The sequence below is a fragment of the Rattus norvegicus genome, chromosome 2 (assembly GCF_021556685.1).
Source record: "Rattus norvegicus strain SHRSP/BbbUtx chromosome 2, alternate assembly SHRSP_T2T, whole genome shotgun sequence".
NCBI classification, from domain to species: Eukaryota; Metazoa; Chordata; class Mammalia; order Rodentia; family Muridae; genus Rattus; species Rattus norvegicus.
In genome coordinates this window covers 194023687-194043372 of record NC_141535.1, presented here as the reverse complement: position 1 = coordinate 194043372, position 19686 = coordinate 194023687, and the positions used below count along the sequence as shown (strand labels likewise).

General features: G+C 43.2%; 1 protein-coding gene across 2 annotated transcripts in view; it reads left to right on the top strand.

Moving 5' to 3' along the window:
* Window positions 1-16704, top strand: part of Lrig2 (leucine-rich repeats and immunoglobulin-like domains 2) — a 63680-nt gene extending 46976 nt beyond the window's left edge. Inside the window, exons 12-18 of one of the 2 annotated variants that reach the window (XM_087624592.1) lie at window positions 315-478; window positions 1956-2276; window positions 3673-3954; window positions 5726-6175; window positions 7206-7334; window positions 8663-8950; window positions 12768-16704. In XM_087624592.1, the coding sequence (XP_087480718.1) occupies window positions 315-478; window positions 1956-2276; window positions 3673-3954; window positions 5726-6175; window positions 7206-7334; window positions 8663-8950; window positions 12768-12967 (1834 nt within the window). In that variant the 3' untranslated portion in view covers window positions 12968-16704. 2 annotated transcript variants of the gene reach the window in all.
* Window positions 16705-19686: the final 2982 nt, after the last annotated feature.

Below are 19686 nucleotides of genomic sequence, written 5' to 3'. Positions count from 1 at the left end.
GGGATTGCAAGTTTGAGGCCAGCCTGGGTAGTACAGTAACTGTGTCTCAAAACAGTCCTCCCTCAACAAATTCGCACACACGCATTCCATTCAGTTGCAGAGGCTCTTTACTTGTCTTTAATTTAAAATAATTTTCTTCTCTTTGTCTTTCTGATTTTTTTATAATGCTGACTTTATTAAGGCTAATGGTCTGTTTTATTATAATTAGATGAACTTTTTTGATAAGTAAATGCATATTTTAGTAGCAGGATTTTACTGCAGAAACTAGAATGAAGCTAAAATGAAAGGCTCTTTTCCTTATTTTCCTTCTGTAGTGTTCTGAACACAAGCAGTTTACTCTGCGATTGTCATTTGAAGTGGTTGCTCCAGTGGCTGGTGGATAACAACTTCCATCATTCTGTGAATGTAAGCTGTGCACATCCTGAATGGTTAGCAGGGCAAAGCATCTTGAATGTGGACCTGAAAGATTTTGTCTGTGGTTTGTATTTCTGTTTTAAATTTTAAAAATTTTCTTAACTATTGTAACAACGAAATAAAGAGGATGAAACACCATCAACATCAACAAAAACACTCCCATGGCTACACCTAGCATGCCGTAAGGTCTTGTGCTGCTCTCCAAGTCCTGTCCAAGCCTACTTAATACAGGCCACGTTCTGTGTTCTTTGACTTAGTGTTTCATAAAGGTGTTTTTCTCACTGTTTTTTGTTCTTACTTGTTTGTCTTAGCACAAGGATTTTTTCAGTGCTGCCTTCTCATCGTTTTTGAGTGGTCATCTTCTTTACAATGGATTGAATTCTGTTTCCATTGTCACACCTTTCCCTTTGACTTTTACCTAGTTTTATGTAAAGCATACTATGTTTTGCTTGTCTGTTTTTGAGACAGGGTCTCTCTAAATAGCCCTGGCTGGCTTAAAATTCACTATGCAGACCAGACCAGATTGTCCTGGAACTCAGAGATCTGCCTGTCTCTGCATCCCAAGGGCTGAGATTAATGGTGTGTGCTACCACTCTGTCTTATACTGTATTTTTTATACTATTCCAGTTACCTTTTAAGGCACAAAGTAATGTTACTAAAAGAAGATACTGGTTTATAAATCCTATATCAGCCTCTCTCGATCCATAGCATTTTTATTTATGAATCCATAGTGTATTAGGCAGTCTTAAACCAGTTTCACCTATGTGTGTATCCTGTTTGTATTCCTCACTATTTTAGTGTTGAAGCTATGTACAAAGGACTTTTAAGTCATGTGTTTATTAGTATTCTCCATGAAAAAAAAGTTTATATTCCCATTTTCTGTGTTATATAGAAAGGATAATAGCTATTACAAACATTTTGTATATGTAGCATTATAGGACATAAATATCATATATATGGGATGATAGCATTAGAACTTACCTTGAAATTCTTATATAAGGTTTCTTCTCTCCATCCTTACCCCCACCCACTGGTAATACATAGTAAACATAGAAGAGTCCTGAGGGATGGTGGAAGAGCATAGGTGCTGAGGTCCAGAACCTGAGTTCTAGCCAACCTTCTGTCACTGCCTGACACCTTTGAGCAAGCTATTTGACTTCTGGAGTTCATTTTCCTCACTTTCAGTGAGAGATTAGACTCCAGCTCTAGAGTATCCTTCAATCTCAGCATCGCTCCTGTGACTGAAACGTACAGTGTTGGGACTAGAGTGATGACAAGGTAGTTAAAAGCACTGACTGCTCTTCCAGAGGTCCTTATTTCAATTCCCAGGACCCACATGGTGGCTCACAACCATCTGTAATGGGATCTGATGCCCTCTTCTCGTGTGTCTGAAGACAGCGACAGTGTATTCACATACATTAAATAAATACATATATCTTAAAAAAAGAAAGAAAATTACAGTGTTACAGTCTTTGTTTTAAAATTAGATTTGAGTTAAAATATGTAACTGACATGGCCACTGTTGCATTCATTCCCTTTAGATGATTTTCTGAAGCCTCAGATAAGGACACACCCTGAAAACACAGTTGCATTAAGAGGTGTTAATGTGACACTGATGTGCACTGCAGTGAGCAGCAGTGATTCACCCATGTCTACCTTGTGGCGCAAAGACAGTGAGATCCTGTATGATGTGGATATTGAGAATTTTGTTCGTTATCGGCAGCAGGACGGAGAAGCCCTGGAATATACGAGTGTCTTGCGCCTCTTCAGCGTGAACTTCACAGATGAAGGGAAATATCAGTGCATCGTTACTAATCACTTTGGTTCTAATTACTCTCAGAAAGCCAAATTGACTGTAAATGGTAAGGAATTGTGCTAGTGGACTTTTAAAATGCCTTTTTTTTTTAAACTTACAAATTTCTAGAATAATTGCCATGCCTGTCTGGCTACACTGTTGGGAAAAAGTACTTTAAAATATTTTTTACATTTAAATTATACGTCTCAATTCTAATTCAGTTTACATCTACATTGACAAGAACATTGGGTCATACCGCACATTTGGAGGGAGCCCCTCGTGTTACTGTCTCTTGATTGTGGCACATGGAAGGAGTGCACTCATAGCTTACCCCCCGCCCCAGCCTACGTTCTTCTTTGCCCTAGGAGATACTTTCCTTCCGTTTCCGTTTGTCAGAAGACATTTTTTATTCTCAGTTTCTTTCCAAAATCACAATTCTCTGAAAACTATGATTTCCTTTCTCTAATATTGTACTGTGTCCCTAGTACTTGAGAATGTGTAGGGCATCTCTGGGTCTAGTGTTCTCTAAAGCTTTGTGGATATAGCCAAAATCATTTTGAAAATAAAGCTCTCCTAGTAGTTGTAAAAACCTTTTCTAAAGCAGCTTGGTCTGTCTATTATCTGTGAGATTCAGTAACTCCTGTGCTTCAGCTGAACGTTGTACATGTTCCCTGTGCCTGCGTTGTTTTTTTTTGTTTTTTTTTTTTTTTGTTTTTGTTTTTGTTTTTTTTTTTTACATTTCTAGATTTATTTTTTTAGATTTTATTTTATTTTTTTCTTTTTCTTTTTTTCGGAGCTGGGGACCGAACCCAGGGCCTTGCGCTTACTAGGCAAGCGCTCTACCACTGAGCTAAATCCCCAACCTATTTTATTTTATTTTTTATGTGTATGAGTGGTTTGTCTTATTTATGTCCGCACCACATGCATACCTGGTAACCACAGAGGCCTAAAGAAGGCATTGAATTTCCCATGACTGAAGTAGCAGAGTTGTAAGTTGCCATGTGGGACTGGGAATTGAGCATGAGTCCTGCTCTTAACCACTGAGACAGTGCTTCAGCTCTACAACCCACTCTGATGTTTCTTAAATGAGGTTTTTAAAAAGCATATTAAAAAACAAAACAGTTTTATTGACATTTGTCGATGTTAGATTGGGAAGCATCACTTGACTGTCCTAAATGAAAGACTAATATTAAACACCAGACTTTAAACTGGCATTCAAAAGAGTTTTTGGCTTTCTGATTTCCTTCTTCCCATCAGCATGGTGAAATGGGCGTGGCATATATTTAGAAGTATTGTGTGCTACACACACTGAAGGACTGGTGGGATAGATGCAAATGCTCTGTTAATTGTCAGTCCAGAGAATTTTCAAAGAAATGGAGCATTTTGCATCAGAATTCTGCCTGCTAGATTTGTGTGCATGTGTGTTTTCCTTTTCCCTACTTTCTCTACTATTCTTGGAACAGAGATGCCATCTTTTTTGAAAACTCCAATGGATCTAACTATTCGCACTGGTGCCATGGCGAGGTTGGAATGTGCTGCAGAGGGGCACCCTACACCTCAGATTTCCTGGCAGAAGGACGGTGGTACTGATTTCCCTGCAGCCCGAGAAAGACGCATGCATGTTATGCCCGAGGACGATGTCTTCTTCATTGCCAATGTGAAGATAGAAGATATGGGAATCTACAGCTGCATGGCACAGAATATAGCAGGAGGCCTCTCGGCAAACGCCTCCCTCACGGTGTTAGGTACAGTTACTTTGTTAGGACTGCTGCTTTACTGGAGCCTCTCAGAGCTACGCGTGGCTTGGGAAGGCAAGAAAAACAATTTGGAGTTTTGGTTGTGTGTTTTTCCTCCCAAGACAGGGTTTATCTGTGTAGCCCTGACTGTCCTGGGATTCACTCTGTAGACCAGGCTGACCCTGAGCTCAGAGACGCTGGGACTAAAGATGTGTGCTGCCACCGTCAGGCTCATATTGTTGTCCTTAGTTCTGTCTTTACTCAGGGTATGTCAGCTGAAGGCAGTAGTGGGTCAAGTGACATACGTCTTGGAACATTCGCAGGGCATAAATCTTTATGACACGGTTCGGATCCCCTATTCTTTCATGTTTCCTCTGTAACATTTTAATTCCTATGTGGTGGTTTTTTTTTTTTTTAAACTATTAAGCAAATTTGCATTGGGAGTTCTGCTTTTCCTAGAAGGATCCTAACCATCTGCTACAGCTACATACAAAACCTAAGGAAGTTTGTATTTTCTTTAATTAAAAAAAGTTTAGTGTCAAAATGATTTGTCTTCTGGTTAGATTTTCTATCTTCTTTTCAGTATGTTCCACATAATCTTAATATTCTTTAACAATGCCTTTTCCCATGCTAGGCATTGTGACATACTTCTATAATCCCAGTACACACATGCGCGCGCGTGCACATGCGCTCGCACACAAACACACACACACACACACACACACACACACACACACACACACACACACACACACACACACACGAGGATTACACTGAGTTTGAGAGTGGCCAGGTTTAAATAGTGAGTTCTGGGTCAGCTGGGGCTACACAGCAAGAATCTGTCTCAAGAAATTAGAAGAGAAAAGTATTTTCCTGGAAATTTTCCCTGGCTCGTATTTTGTTTTATTCATTTTTGGTTTTTGAGACAGGGTTTCATATAGCAAAGGCTGGACCTGAAACCGCCTCCACCTTTCTCTGTTTTCCAAGTGCTGGGATTACAGCTGTGTGCCTTGTTATTCTAGTTAAAACATGTTTCTTTATGTAACTCAACCTAAGGCAAATTATGCTATCTAGGTCTCTGTTTTCTCAGATAGCAGAGTTTTATGGGTTCACCTTCTTCCTCCTCCTCCTTTTCACCCTCTTCCTCCTCCTCCTGTCTTCTTCTCCCCCACCCCTCTGTCTCAGTCTCAGTCTCAGTCTCTGTCTCTTTCTCTTTTAAAGATAAAGTCTTTTCTCACTCTGTAATCCAAATTGGCCTGGAGAACTCATGTGTTCATACAGGTGAGCCACTCTGACTTGACTGTCAAAAACACTTAAAATAAGTTTCTTAACTTGGAGGCTGAGGCAGAAGAATCAGGATTCTAGTTCAGCTTGTGGTATGTAGTTGAGGACCTGCCTCAGAAACCGCAGAGGTCCCCAGCACTCACTGACTGGAAGCCTGGGCTTGTGCGTACCAGGCCAGTGTTGTGCGAGCTAGTGTCCTGCCCTGCCCTGCCCTGCTTTCTGTTCTCTCTACTTCACTTACTTGCTAAGGTGCCTAGATGGCTGTAAACTTGTAATCTTTGCTTTGGCCTCCTGAGTAGAGTAGATGGACTTACAGCCCTGCATCACCACAGCCAGTTCACATTTAGAGTTTTTTCTGTTTTGAATCTTTTGTGTATCTGAAACATTAACTGTTAATTCTCACTAAACTGTACATCTTATCATACTTTTCATAGTCTCATTCTATAGGAATTAGGAAATACATTTCCTAACAGTATTTTTAACCCTCTCTCATTAGAGACCCCGTCATTTATTAGACCTCTGGAGGACAAGACTGTTACCCGAGGTGAGACGGCGGTATTGCAGTGCATCGCTGGAGGGAGTCCTGCTCCTCGCCTCAATTGGACCAAAGATGATGGGCCACTCCTAGTAACAGAACGACACTTCTTTGCTGCAGCCAACCAGCTTCTCATCATTGTAGATGCTGGTCTAGAAGATGCTGGAAAATATACCTGCCTTATGTCTAACACTCTTGGCACAGAACGGGGACATATTTACTTAAATGTCATTTCATCCCCCAACTGTGACTCTTCTCAGAATAGCATTGGGCATGAGGATGATGGTTGGACCACAGTTGGCATCGTCATCATTGTTGTGGTCTGCTGTGTCGTGGGCACTTCTTTGATCTGGGTCATTGTTATTTACCACATGAGAAGGAAAGATGAAGATTACAGTATCACAAACACAGGTAGGTGGCACCCAGATGACAAGTGGCACGCCCGTAGGAATGCGGTATTTAGTAGAAGGTAAAAAAAGCTGGACCACTGGTATTGGCTACTTGATAAGAGATGTTAGGAAGTTTTTCTGAAAAAATATCTAGCTTCCTTGAGATAATAGAACCTATTTGGGGAGATAGTTTTAAGAATTTGTATATACTGTATATACTTCCCCCTAAATTACCTCTTAGAATTATATTACAGGTATATTTTCTTGGTTTTGTTCTTTTGTTGTTTGTTTTTTTGAGACAAAGTTTCTTTATGTATCCCTGGCACATTGTTCTGTAGATGAAGTTGGCCTTAAAGTCAGAGATCACCAGCCTCTGCCTCTAAAGTGCTGGGGTCAAAGGTTTGTGCCATTATGCCCAGCTTATGTGTATAGCCCAGGATAGCCCTGGATAGCCTGGAACTCAGAAACGGCATCCTCTACTTCTACCTCTTTGTGCTGGGATTACAGGCTTAGTCAGTCATGCCTAGCTGGGTTATGCTGTATTTTTGGTTTTTTTGAACCTTCTTTCTTTAGAGCCTAAGTTTATTTCTACCAGTTTTGCTGTAGAGTCAAACCCTTGTGAGTCAAACCTCATCCTGGGATCAGCAAGAGAAGGAGTCCATGTAGAGAGATTGTGAAAATGTAGCTCTAGATAGGATTTTCATATTTAAGTTTTTTTCTTTTTCTTTTGGTAACCCCCTTACCTTCAACCCTTTGCCAGTGATTCTGGGGACTGAACCCATAGCATATACATGTTAGGCAAATACTTTACCACTCTGTTGTATCTGCAGAGTAAGTAATACTTCTAAAGTGAAACCTTAAGAGGAACTTTAATTTAAAAATAATATGCTAAGAGAAGTATGAAGAACTGTTGGGGTCCCAAGTCCACACCATTTTCCAGGCCAGCGTCAGAGTGGAACACATTATAAAATTGTCTTCTGTGTATTGACTTCGACTGCCTGAGTTTGAGAGTTACAGATGTCTCTTTACAGAGGAGCTTAATTTGCCTGCAGACATTCCCAGCTATTTGTCTTCCCAAGGAACATTGTCTGAACCGCAGGAAGGCTACAGCAACTCTGAGGCAGGCAGTCATCAGCAGCTTATGCCCCCTGCCAGCGGATACACACACAAAGGCACTGACGGTAGGCACTTTGCTGTTTATAGTTACAATTCCAGCCTGTTTTATTAGGTTTATTGTTCAGTGTATAGTTTCCCCATTAGCCTGAAGCAATATTTTTTTTTTATTATTATTTTTTTTATTATTAACTTGAGTATTTCTTATATACATTTCGAGTGTTATTCCCTTTCCCAGTTTCCGGGCAAACATCTCCCTCCCCCCTCCCCTTTCTTATCGGTGTTCCCCTCCCCACCCTCCCCCCATTGTCCCCCTCCCCCCAACAGTCTAGTTCACTGGGGGTTCAGTCTTAGCAGGACCCAGGGCTTCCCCTTCCACTGGTGCTCTTACTAGGATATTCATTGCTACCTATGAGGTCAGAGTCCAGGGTCAGTCCATGTATAGTCTTTAGGTAGTGGCTTAGTCCCTGGAAGCTCTGGTTGCTTGGCATTGTTGTTCATATGGGGTCTCGCTGAAGCAATATTTTAGGATAAAACACTCAGTACATTTAACTTTGTGCAAAATGGAATGAAAATTGACTATAAAGTCTTAACCAAAGTAGGCCATCTAATAGAAAGAAACATATTACCCTTAAACAGGGATGAGGGACACAACTGAGGCTCCTGGATCTCTCTCAGGACCAGAAGAGATGTTCTAGAAACTCATTTCAGGAGTGTTCCTTTAGAGACGATCATACTTCAGATAACAACTAGAGGCATTTGGTTCTCCTGCTTACAGGCAGATAGATACTTAGTAAGGTTTAAAGGGCAGGATGACTTTCAGCCTGTAATGGAGAACTTCAGAGGGCTATAAAATGTCCCCTGATAAAGTGATTAGGACATCCTTCTCTCTTCACACCCTCACTTCTGTAGAAAGTGACAGGCACAGGGAAGTGGATTTGACTAAGGATAGTTTGAACAGCTACTATTGCTTAACTTCTTGACTCATAAAAGTAGCATGGGCTCTCCTATCATAGCAGTGCCTGTTTTGCTGTAGCTTGCTCAAGCCACACGTGTGTCTCAGACAGAGGTCCAGGCCTGTCTTGATCCCTGGGTTGGAATTTAATGTCTGCGGCCTAGACAGAGATTTAACATTAGAATTCAAGCCAGAGTGTTTAGATTTGTGTTTCAGCTCTTCCTCCTGTCATAACTTTATCTGTAAAGTGGAGATGAAAATTATATCTACCTCATAGGGATAGCGTGAGGAGTAAGTGAGGTAATTCACATAAAGACCTTGGAATTTCACCTGGTGTGTAGAGTAATTGTGCAGTAAATGTTAGAACGGTTAAAGAAAGTTGATTATTCCAAAGCTCTTCCTTATCAGAAAGACCTTTGGGTTCTTTCCATGTTGATCTAGGTGGCACTGGTACCAGGGTGATCTGTTCGGATTGTTATGACAATGCCAACATCTACTCGAGGACCAGAGAGTACTGTCCATACACCTACATTGCTGAGGAAGATGCTTTAGATCAGGCACTCTCCAGCCTCATGGTCCAGATGCCCAAGGAGACCTTCTTGTCACATCCTCCCCAAGATGCTGCTAATCTGGAGAGTCTGATGCCACCAACAGAGAGAGAGTTGTCTGCCTTTCCCACCAACCATGAGAGGACGAGTGAGAACCTTCCCTTCTCACAGAGGAGCAGTGGTAATGAGTGCTTTTGTTCTGTTTGAGCTTTTGGTTTCACTTTCCCCTGATGTGCCCTTCTGATGCTCCAGCTCTTGTAACAGGAAACGAATCAGTATGCTAGAATAATTGCCATTAACTGGCGTCAACTAGAGGTCCTTACTTCTCTTTTCTCCCATCTCCATTTAAATAATAGAGATTTGGAATGCTAAAAACAGAGCATGAGAAACCCAAACTGTTTGTTTGGTTGCTTCTCTGCCAGGCAAACACTCAGCATCACATCTCCCATATCAGTAAAACAAAGCTCTTTCTGGACCATGACGGGAGCTATTCTCAAGCTGTTCCTCAACTGTCCCTTCCTCTCAGAGGAAAGACATTGGGGAATGACAGGACAGAAATTACAGGATCATAGAGGAAGGTAAGATAGGATTGTTTCCAGGGATGTTTCTGGCAGCAATAACCGATCTGACAGGAAACTGAAGATGTGCTCTGTAAGGGACCAGTTCTAAAGATTTTCCAAGAGGAATAGGTTAGAAAGAGCACTGTGACTGAGTAGTCTCTCAGCTTAATAGTCAGTGTCATGAGGGACTAAGGCACAGTACGTCTTTTAACCTGTGGGATGTCTTCATTTTGAGTCTGGCTTTAAGGAGTCCTTGTCACTTAAATGAGAGTACCTTGGGGCATTGTCCATTGTGTGCCTGGGGTACTCTAATTAATTCTAGTCAGTATAGCTGGGTTTATTAGCATGGCCTCAGAGTTGTTAGACATGCAGTTGTGTTCCCACCCAGTCTAAATCCAAATAGTCTGGTCCAAGGATTCTTCGTGTGAATTCTTTGGGATTTTTGCAACAGTGTTAGGCTCAAATGTAGCAGTAACCCTACCTTAGCCTTCCAAGTGCTGAGGTAACAGGCAGATGCCGGGGTTATGGGCATGTGGCTCGTGCTTATATTAAATTTTGGGTTTGTTTTCTCTGTGTCTTGTTTGGATGCATGTGCTGCAGGAGTGTTCATGTGCATGCAGGCACGTGCATGGGGAGACTAACAGAGAGAGTCTAGAGTCATATTCTACTGCTTCTCACCCTGTTTGTTGAGCACAGTCATTTCATAAACTTAAGGTTGCTGTTTCAGCTAGGCTGACCGCCCAGCAAGCTTCTGGGATCCTCTTGTCCCTGCTCCTCAGTGCTGGAGTTACAGTCATACATGACCATGCCTGGTTTTTTATGAGTGCTAGGAATTAGAACTCAGGTCTTCTTGCTTTCACAACAAGCCCTCTTATCTACAGAGCCATATCCTCAGCCCCCACACGCATATTAAATCTTGAGAGATCATGCCCTAGCTTATTTTGCTTTCGTTTGTGGGATCTTGTTTCCAGAATGTAAGGCTAGCTTTTCCTAAAATACAGCTTGTGCGTGCGTGCGTGCGTGCGTGCGTGCGTGCGTGCGTGTTCTTCTGCCTCTATCTTCTTAGTGCTTTGCCTACACCCGAACCCAGGTTCAGTTCCCAGCACCCAGCTCACAAACATCTGAAGCTACAGTTCTAGGAGATCTAATGCCCTCTTCTGATCTCTACAAGCACCAGGCTGTGTGGTGCACAGACACACTGGCAAAACATCCATACACATAACACATTTAAAAATGTATTTAAAGAAGTCACAGCTCCACTGAAACAATGAATACTATCTATGTGTTGTGAAACTGTCATTATAATATGTCTTCTTAATTCCTTTTCCATGAGTCTAGAATTTTGTGCTCTTATTTTTATCTTAGTTATGATTTCTATTGCTGTGATGAATTACCATGATCAAAACAACTTGGGGAGGAAAGGGTTTACTCTGCTTATAGTTGTGTATAACAGTTCACCATCAAAAGCAGGGAAGGCAAGAACTCAGGCAGGGCAGGGACCTGAAGCCAGGAGCTGCTGCACAGGCTGTGGAGGATGCTACTTACTGGCTTGCTCCTCATGGCCTGCTCAGCCTGCTTTTTTATAGAACCCAAGACCATCTGTCCAGGGATAGCCCCACCCACAATGCTCTGGCCCTCCCCTATCAATTAATACTTAAGAAAGTGCTATACAGACTTGCTTATAGCCCAGTCTTTTTTCTTTTTTTAAATAATCAAACTTTTTATTGGTTCTTTCAAAGTTTCACATCCTATATCCCAGTCCCACTTATCTCCCCATCCCCTCATATCTGTCCTTCACCCTGCAACCTCCCCCTGAGAATAAAACACACCTCCACAAAACAAAAACAAAGCGTAGAAATATCTTGTTGTGGAAGCTACAATAAGGATGTCACAGGGTATCTCACAGGGTATCTCTCTGTCCACACATCTTCACTTGTGAACATTCATGGCAGTGAGCAGTGGTCTGGTTTGAGATCTCTCTCTTCGGTGACACCATCAGTATTCGATCCTCACTGGATCTCTTCCTGGTTATTACCCTATATCATGAAGATCCCACAGCTTTGAGGGACTGCAGGGATCTGCAGGACTGACCCTTTCATATGCTTCAGCAGTTCATAAATGGAGTAGATTTTGAGGTAGACCAGCTCAAAGGCCTGGATCTGGGCCTGGGCAGTTGCTGAGTTGGTGACCCTGCCAGCTCAGGCAGGGTCTGCTCTCCTGTTCTCATGGCCTCGGGGCCAGCTCACCCACACTCACACCTCCAGAGCCAGCTCCACTGTGCTGCCCAGGCAAAGCATGGGGCCCACACTTCCAAACTGCTGCAGCTGTGAGGGACCCGGTCAGCTCGCCCACTCTTGCACACTTGGGGCTGGCTCACCGGTGCCTTTGCCATCAGGGCCAGCTCCACTGTGTTGCCCAGGCAAGGTACAGGGCCCACTCTTCTGAGTGCTATGGCCAGTGAGGAGACAGGGCTAGCTTTTCTACTCTCATGTGCTTGGGACCAACTTTTCCGACTACTGCAGTTGACAAGGGGTGAGGGGACCACCAGGGCCAGTTCTATTGTGCTGTTCAGGCAAGGTGGAGTACCAGTTTTCATGACGCCAGGGCCAACTGCTGCAGGTGGTGAGGGAAGGTGCTGGAGGTGGCCAGCCTTTCTGTGCTTTGAGTCTGTTCTCCCCGGTGCTGCAGCTGGTGAGGCAGTTACAGCCTAATCTCATCAACACATTTTCTTAATTGAGATCCCTTCTGATAACTTCAGCCTGTGTCAAGTTGACATAAAAAATAGCCAGCACAGTTCTTTGCAGAGAAAGGGTGTTAAAATGACAGGTGAAAAAGAACAGCATGACTTTGGAAATTAGCTTGTTAGGCTTGTTGACCATAAAGGTCTGGTGGTTTATGCTTTCCGTTTTTATTTTGTTGTTGTTTTTAATGTTGGCATTGTGATCTACGTGTCTTTTTTTTTTTTTTTTTTTTGGTTTTTTTTTTTTTTTTTTTTTTTTTCGGAGCTGGGGACCGAACCCAGGGCCTTGCGCTTCCTAGGTAAGCGCTCTACCACTGAGCTAAATCCCCAGCCCCGATCTACGTGTCTTTATCAAGGATGTTGGCATCTGAATTTCTTTTGAGGATTGGATTAAAAGGATTCCAGGGGCTGGAGAGATGGCTGAGGGGTAAAGGGCATTTGTGCTTTTACAGAGAAACTGGGTTTGATTCCCACCAGCCACATGGCAGCTCACAACCATCTGTAACTCCAGTTCCAGGAGATCCAATGCCCTTTACTGGCCTCTTCAGCCACCAGACACACATGCAATAAATACATAGACATACATAGAGGCACAACACCCACACGCATCTGGGGAAAAAGTATATCAGGCTCTAGGCAATTAATCTTGAAATTCCAACTATCACTGATGATATTTCTTGTCTTATTCTCATTCTCAGAAATATTCCAGCGGCCTCTGTGGAACATGAACAGAGATCTGGGCCTACTTCCCTTCCCTCAGCAGCCTGTCCTTGAGTCACCACAGCTGGCAGAGAGGGATCCAAACTGTTCTTCACCTGTGTCTTGCCACAGGTTACATGACCATGCTTTTGATTTTAGTAGGACTCGGAACATTCAAGATGGTACTGAAGGCACATGAAGCCCATCCAGGAGGAAGTCTGAGCAAAGACTCAAGCTAGTTAATTTGCTACCTCAGAATTTAGAAGAAAAGTCAGCATTTGCATTTCTCTTTGCTTCGAGTTACATCTGACCATGTCAGAGTAGCCCTGATGTTTGTTTGGGTTTACACCTGGCAAAGAGAAGGTAGTAGCTGACAGAAGTGTACCACAGAAGTGTGTACCACGTTGAAAGTACACAGTCCTGGCAGAAGACGATATGGGCAGGTGTCCTTCCTGATCCCCATAGGGATGTACCCAGGGGCTCACTACCTGTCATGAAGAGTCATTGCTGCTTAGCCTACTGGATTGTTCCAGTCCTCAGAATGGTCCCAAGAAAGCGTCTCTACTTTGGTAATTCTACTTTGCCTTCTAAGCAAGGAGCAGAGATATATATCTTCTGAGCTTTCATAAGTATAACAAGTGGTGTTGAGCAGAGAAGAGCGACTGAGGCTTTGACATTCAAGGTCTTCAGCTAGAATCCCAAGTTTCACCAACTGGTAGTACCAGATCAAAGACTTTCGTATTCTTGTGGGTTTTGTGTGAGTTGTGTGTGTGTTTGTGTGTTGAGGGTTTGTTTTGTCTATAACTGGGGATATCATTGTAAATATACATGCATTTATAAATAATTTTTCTACTCATTGTTCTTGTGTGTTGGATACAGTGTAAATATTTTTGATATGCCCAAATTATATATAATGTCTGTCTGGTTACTGTAGGGGCAGCAGCTTCTCAAGATCACAGATTTTACATAACTTAGTGTAGTGAGGTCTGCAAACTCTGTGTAAAGTTCTAAAACTGTGTGTTACCAGGTGTATGTATAGAGGCAGGGCACTTAGTGACTGTGCTCATAGACTCAGTCTTGTATAATTAACTGCTTGCTCCATGCCTGAAGTTCTGTGCATCTCGTACTTGCCATCCCTTTGTAAGTGCCAGGTGACAATCTTGTTCTAGCATAAACGTCTTGCTCTTCCAGAGCCCAGCAGTATTGTCACAGCCCTGTGAGCATAGAGATGACTTATTCTGGGACTGTCTTCTTTTAGCAAAATACTTGGTTGACAAGGAAACCAAAGATTGTTTCTTTTTGTGTTTACTCTGTCTTTAATCTCCTCCATGAATGTAGCATATTAGGAAGGGAAGTGTGTCTTGGGAGCAGATCACACAGAAGTTCCTGTACTCCGTAGATTTAGTGTGGGTCTTTCTTTATACAAGTATTGTTTAAGCTAAACGGCCTTTTGAATTTCTGATAGCAAAAAGCTTTATGTAAACAAAGAATGTTAACACTAATGAAATGTCATGTGCTTTCAGTCTGTCCTCTGAGTATGATACCAGCTTACTGCTTGATGACGCTCAACTTTTAAAGATGTCTATTTATAAGTAACTGTACATATCTAGAGTTCAAAACTCACAGGTTTTTAGCTTTTTGTCAGAAAGTTCAGATGAATTTCTGACATTTTTTTCCCATGCTTTTTTTCAAACCTAAATTTTCTTCCTCAGAAAGCAGCACTGTTTGCTTTTTAAACGTTCTCTTTTTATTTAAACTGTCATGTTTTCTTCATTTCCACTTTGAACATTTAAAATCTATAGTCTTCTCATCTGTTTAGACTATATGCTTTCCTCCTTTTAGGCTGTGCTCCAGTGTTTGACTGGTCTGACTAGGAATTAAGGGCCTGCCCCCTTGGCACTGCCCTCGGTAGCTGTGTGTCTGATTTTCACTGATGGAAAGAGATAGCCGCTCTCCAGCTCCCTCCAGGAACCAGAGAGGATTGTGCCACTTCAGTAAAGAGCTGCCTTTGTGAATTGTTAGCCAGATCAAGGGTGATGCTGCTTGCTCTAACTTGAGCTGTATTTATTTTGCCAATACAAGACTTAACGGTCTAAGACATGCTCAGGGGAGGAAAACATTCTGCTTCTAAACAGTGTCCGTAAACAGAACTCAGTCCGAATTGGAAAGTCATCTCTCCTCGTGAAAATGCTGCTCAGAGGAGGCTCCGGATGGAGGTGAACAGCAGCTCATGTGGAGCTGGCCATCCCTCTCCTGTGCTCAGAGTTCTGTGCTCTCACAGAGAGTCCAGAGTGGTCAGGGTAGAAAGCAGCCCCTGACCTGGTCCTCTAGAAATACTTTATCCTGCAGCGGCCGGGCTGCTGAGGACTCAGTTTGCTCTCCTGAGGAGGGCGAAATGCTGACCTGTACTCCCAGTTCCTGGCTTCCTTCAGTAGGAACCCCTTACAGATGAGAAGGGCCTGCCCCTGCTCCTAAAACAAGAGCAGATTCTTACCCAGAGAACTTGGTTACACAAACGACCAAGTAATCTCTAACCTCCTAGCCATAGGACTAGTGTCTGCTTAGTTAACAAAAGAATCTTCTCTGAAAGAACAAAAACAAAACAAAACCAACCCTGTACTTTTGATACAAATGTCATTGACAAAAAATATGTTAAATATATGTTGTATTATAAGTCTTTACTCTTGATTTGATTTTTTTTTTTTTAGCACCCATTGGCCTTGAACTCTCATTCTCTTATCTTTGTCCCAGATGTGGAGACTAGATATTTCTCACTTGATTAATTTTTATTCTTGCCTATGGAGCCAACTGGAAGTGGGATTGGTCTTACAGTGTTCAGTTTTGTTTTATCAAAGTGTGTAAGGATGGCCTTTGTCATGATGGGCTCAGGAGTAGTAACAGGTAAGCGAGACTCTTCCCCCCCCCCCAGTGCTGGGATTGAGCCGACAGGTTCCTGAATGCCTGGTGCGTGTTCTCCCCTCAGTTCAGGCTCCATGTTTGTTTTCTTTAAGTGAGAACATATCCGTCTTTGGGCCTTTCCCCACTACTTTTGGCAGCCTTAGGGATTAAATCTAAGACTTCCTGCATACCAGGCAAGTGTTCTACCTCTGAGCTGCAGCCTCAGCTGAAGTGTTGTGTGCTGCCGGTTAATGGGTGGTTATAAAAACAATGGGGCCATGAGTAGTTGAGCTGTTTTCTGTTCAGTCTCTTTCCCAGTCCAGTTTGGAAGTGTGCTCCCACCTACTTCAGCTTTTTGTTTGGAGCATGGTTAAATATATGGAAGTTAGTCTAGATTTTCTTTTCTCTCACTCTTTTTTGGGCATCTGTCTGGTTCACTGACAGAAGTACCGAGTCTCTGAGGTAAGGACGTGTTAGGAAATACACTCAGAACATCTGAGGATGCAGGAGTCACTTGGAGGTTTGTGGGGGGGGGGAGGGGAAGAGAGGTTGTTGTATGATGATGTCTTAGGAATTAAAGCCAAGTGCTCTCAAGGTAGGTGTGCTATAAGGTAAGGTTTAGTCCTCTCCCTCCAGGCTGCCCATTGTTTCCTGGAAGTCCTGATAAGCAGGGTGAAGAGCAGCTTGACCTGTCTGTGCCTGTTGGATGTGAAGTGATCTTGTAGCAACTGTAACTGTTTTCAGAGAGGAGCTGATCTTCAGGTGGCCAAGTGCCCTTGAAGTATATCACGTGGTGACTAGAGATGGCCTCTTCACCCGAGTGACTTACACTCCCTGCTGCCCCCTCTTCTCTTGCCCATTAGAGGGTGTCAGGCTGAGCAGCCCTGGGGTAAGTGTCTCTAAAGAGAAATACAAGTCAAGTTGCTCAGTGTGGCTGCTTCCTGGTATCCTTTCTATTTTCTCACGTAAGAATGTATATTTTATGGAGCATGTGTTTGTCCTGTCTACTGTAATGTCAATAAAGCTAAGACATTGTGACTCTCTGGTCTTCTCTTACCTGAAATATAGGAATGAATGGTGTATTTTGGGCCCTTTTAAGGTAGTTAAGATGAGGTACCTGCTTCTCTCTAGCTTTCACCAAGTCCTAATTTCTGAGCCTCATGCTGGCAGTCTCCTGGAGTGGAGCTGTGCTGGGGGTGGGGGTGGGGGCACTGTATGCTCTCCTGCTTGTCCTTCCTGAGGTCCCCTGTGGTGCTAGGTACTGGGAGACAAATGGACTCAAGAGTCATGAAAGTGTTCTTTGCAAGGGGGGAATTGGAGAGCGGTATTTCCTAGATTGGTTTGATTAACATGTTATTTGAGGAATGTCAATAGTCTGTATATTTGCTGCTCTACCACCTCAGGGGTTTGGTCTCTTTTGGGGTGTCAGCTCTTTGAAGACTGGGCTTGTCACATTGATGTCATTGTGTACATCTGCCACACTCTGGGAAGTACTCACCTGAATCTCCCAGCAGTCTGGGGTATAGCTCAGGCAGACAGCTTTAATCTGCATTATGTAGTGGGAGAAACTGCTTCACTGAAGCCGTGTACCTAGTGGCAAGAAACTATTAAGCAGCGAAGCTAGGATTTGAGTCCAGGCTCTGACTCATACAGGGGTTGTCTGTGAGGATGCCTTCTAGTTCTGAGTTCCATGACTTGGCTGCAATCTAGGGAAGCACTCTGGTGAAGCCACTAGTCATGCCCAGGGTGAAAGTGTGAACTAGAAGATTCACGATTTTTTACTAAGGTCTGATGGAAAAATAACTTATCATTTTTGTTCTCCTGTAAGATAGACTGCAAAGCCACATCCACCACCATGGTTTCATTGCTTTTTCTTTTTGGAGTAGAATATGGTAGGGCCTTCTAGCAACATCCTGCTGTTATAAAAATACCTGTTACACTAAAAGGTACTTCAGAATGTGGAACCTTGTACTGAACGGTCCATTCAGCACGCTTACTTGCTATGGACTGTGAGCAAACGTTGAAAAAAAGAAAAGAAAAAGATAAAGTACAGGCTGGGTTCGCTGGTACATGTCGGGAATCCCAGTACTTGACACCCTATCTCAGCAAACAAAACAGAAACACACAAAAGTGGGTTTGAGTCTCAGCCCTGCTTGGTGGTGTGCTTTACAGGCTCGCTCTGTGGAGGTGGGGTGGAGGCAGGTGGAGCCCAGTCAGGCCAGCACATTTGGAAGGTCCAGGTTAGTGAGAGACCCTGTTAAAGGAGTTAAAAGGACCACTCTCAGGGGACAGGGAACGGCATCCATGGTTATCTTCTGGCCTCTGCACATAAGAAGGTGTACACACACATGAAGGTGCACACACACAAAAAGACAGGGCAAGTGTAAGGTAGGTACTCTTGCCAGTTTATGGACATTTCTGACTTTTGCTCAGTCTCCCCCCCCTACCCCCGTGTGCATGTGCGTGTGTAATATTTTTTATGGACAAGTAACAAGTACAGTGTATGACCTGGAATAGTCTATGACCTTCTGGATTCCTGCCTCTCTGACTGTCAGTGCCACCGGGGTCACTGGGGGCTTGGTAGTACTCATAGCTCAGGGTTCCTTTTAGCCCCGTAATATGGAATATTGGGAACTTGAAAACCACCCCTGGCAAGAAGCAGCAACTGAAAGGACAGACCTTGCTGCTCAGCACCCTCCCTGTGTGCTGGCTCCTTATCCGCTGGGTGCAGCTTTGCTTCCCACACCTGCTGTGTTTCTAGCCAATGCTCTCTGAGATGGGACGTCTATAGTTTGTTACCAGGGAAATTTTATCACAAGGTGGCTTAAGGGAAAAGAAATACATAGGTCTTCAAAGGAAGGAGATTGCCAACATGGGTGTCATGTGGCTTGTGGTAGTGCTGAAACAAGGCTGTTGGAGCTGTTGAACTTGCCACCTCTGCTGCATTGTTCAGCTGGTGTTTCTTGACAGCCCAGATTTGGAGCTGGAGAGGTGACGAAGAGGTTAAGAGCACTTGGTGTTCTTGTAGAGGACCTGGGTTTGATTCCCAGTACCTACATTAGGCAGCTCAAGATAGCTCATAACTCCAGTTCCAGGGGGTCTGGTATCTGTAGGTACCATACACGTGTGTGGTGCACATAAATATGTGTGTGTGTGTGTTGTGTGTGTGTGTGTGTGTGTGTGTGTGTGTGTGTGTGTCCGAGCGTGTGTTTTCAACTAGCATTCTCTGGAAGAGCAAGTATTCTTAACTGCTGAGCCACCTCTCCAGCCTAAATGAACAGATCTTTAAAACAGGAAATTTCAGATGTTTTTTCAGCATCCATTTAGTTCTCAGATTGCAGTCTTATTTGTCAAGGCAAACATGAAGAATTACTCAACAATTACTGGTGGGAGGAAGTGTTAAAATCAATAGCAAATACATTGTACTCCTTCCAGATAGTGTTAGGCACACAGTGTTTTACCATACAGCTACCCACTGGAGAGAGGTATTCTCTGTACTTTATAGATGATGGAGTTTGTGCACCATACCAGCAAACAAAGCACTTGGAAGGTACATGCCACAGTTCTGTTGAGTTTGAAGCCAGCCTGGGCTCCACAGACCTTGTCTTAAAGAAACAGGCAAAACAAATCCGCATAACGAGCGAGGAGTAGAACCAGGAGTTGCAGAGGGTCTCAAAGTGCAAGTTACTATGTTAAGGGAAAATGTGAGCCTTTGGAAGGAAAGCCTTTGCTTTTTCTTTTAGTCTTTAGTAACAAGTAGAAATGTTGATGTCATATTCCCCAGGACCTCAGATTATAGTCCTATTTCAAGGTAGCCCTTCAAAGATATGATTAAGGTAAAATGACGTCTTTAAAGAGCAGGACCTAACTTGACTGGGGTGCTAAGAAAGAAGAACAGGTCAGACACAGGAGCCAGACAGAAGGCCAGAAATGAACTAGCTAAGAAGGCTCTGTGTAGACCAGAACCCTTAGAAGAACCAGGCCTTCCCACTCCTCAATTCTATAACTATAAAAGACAAG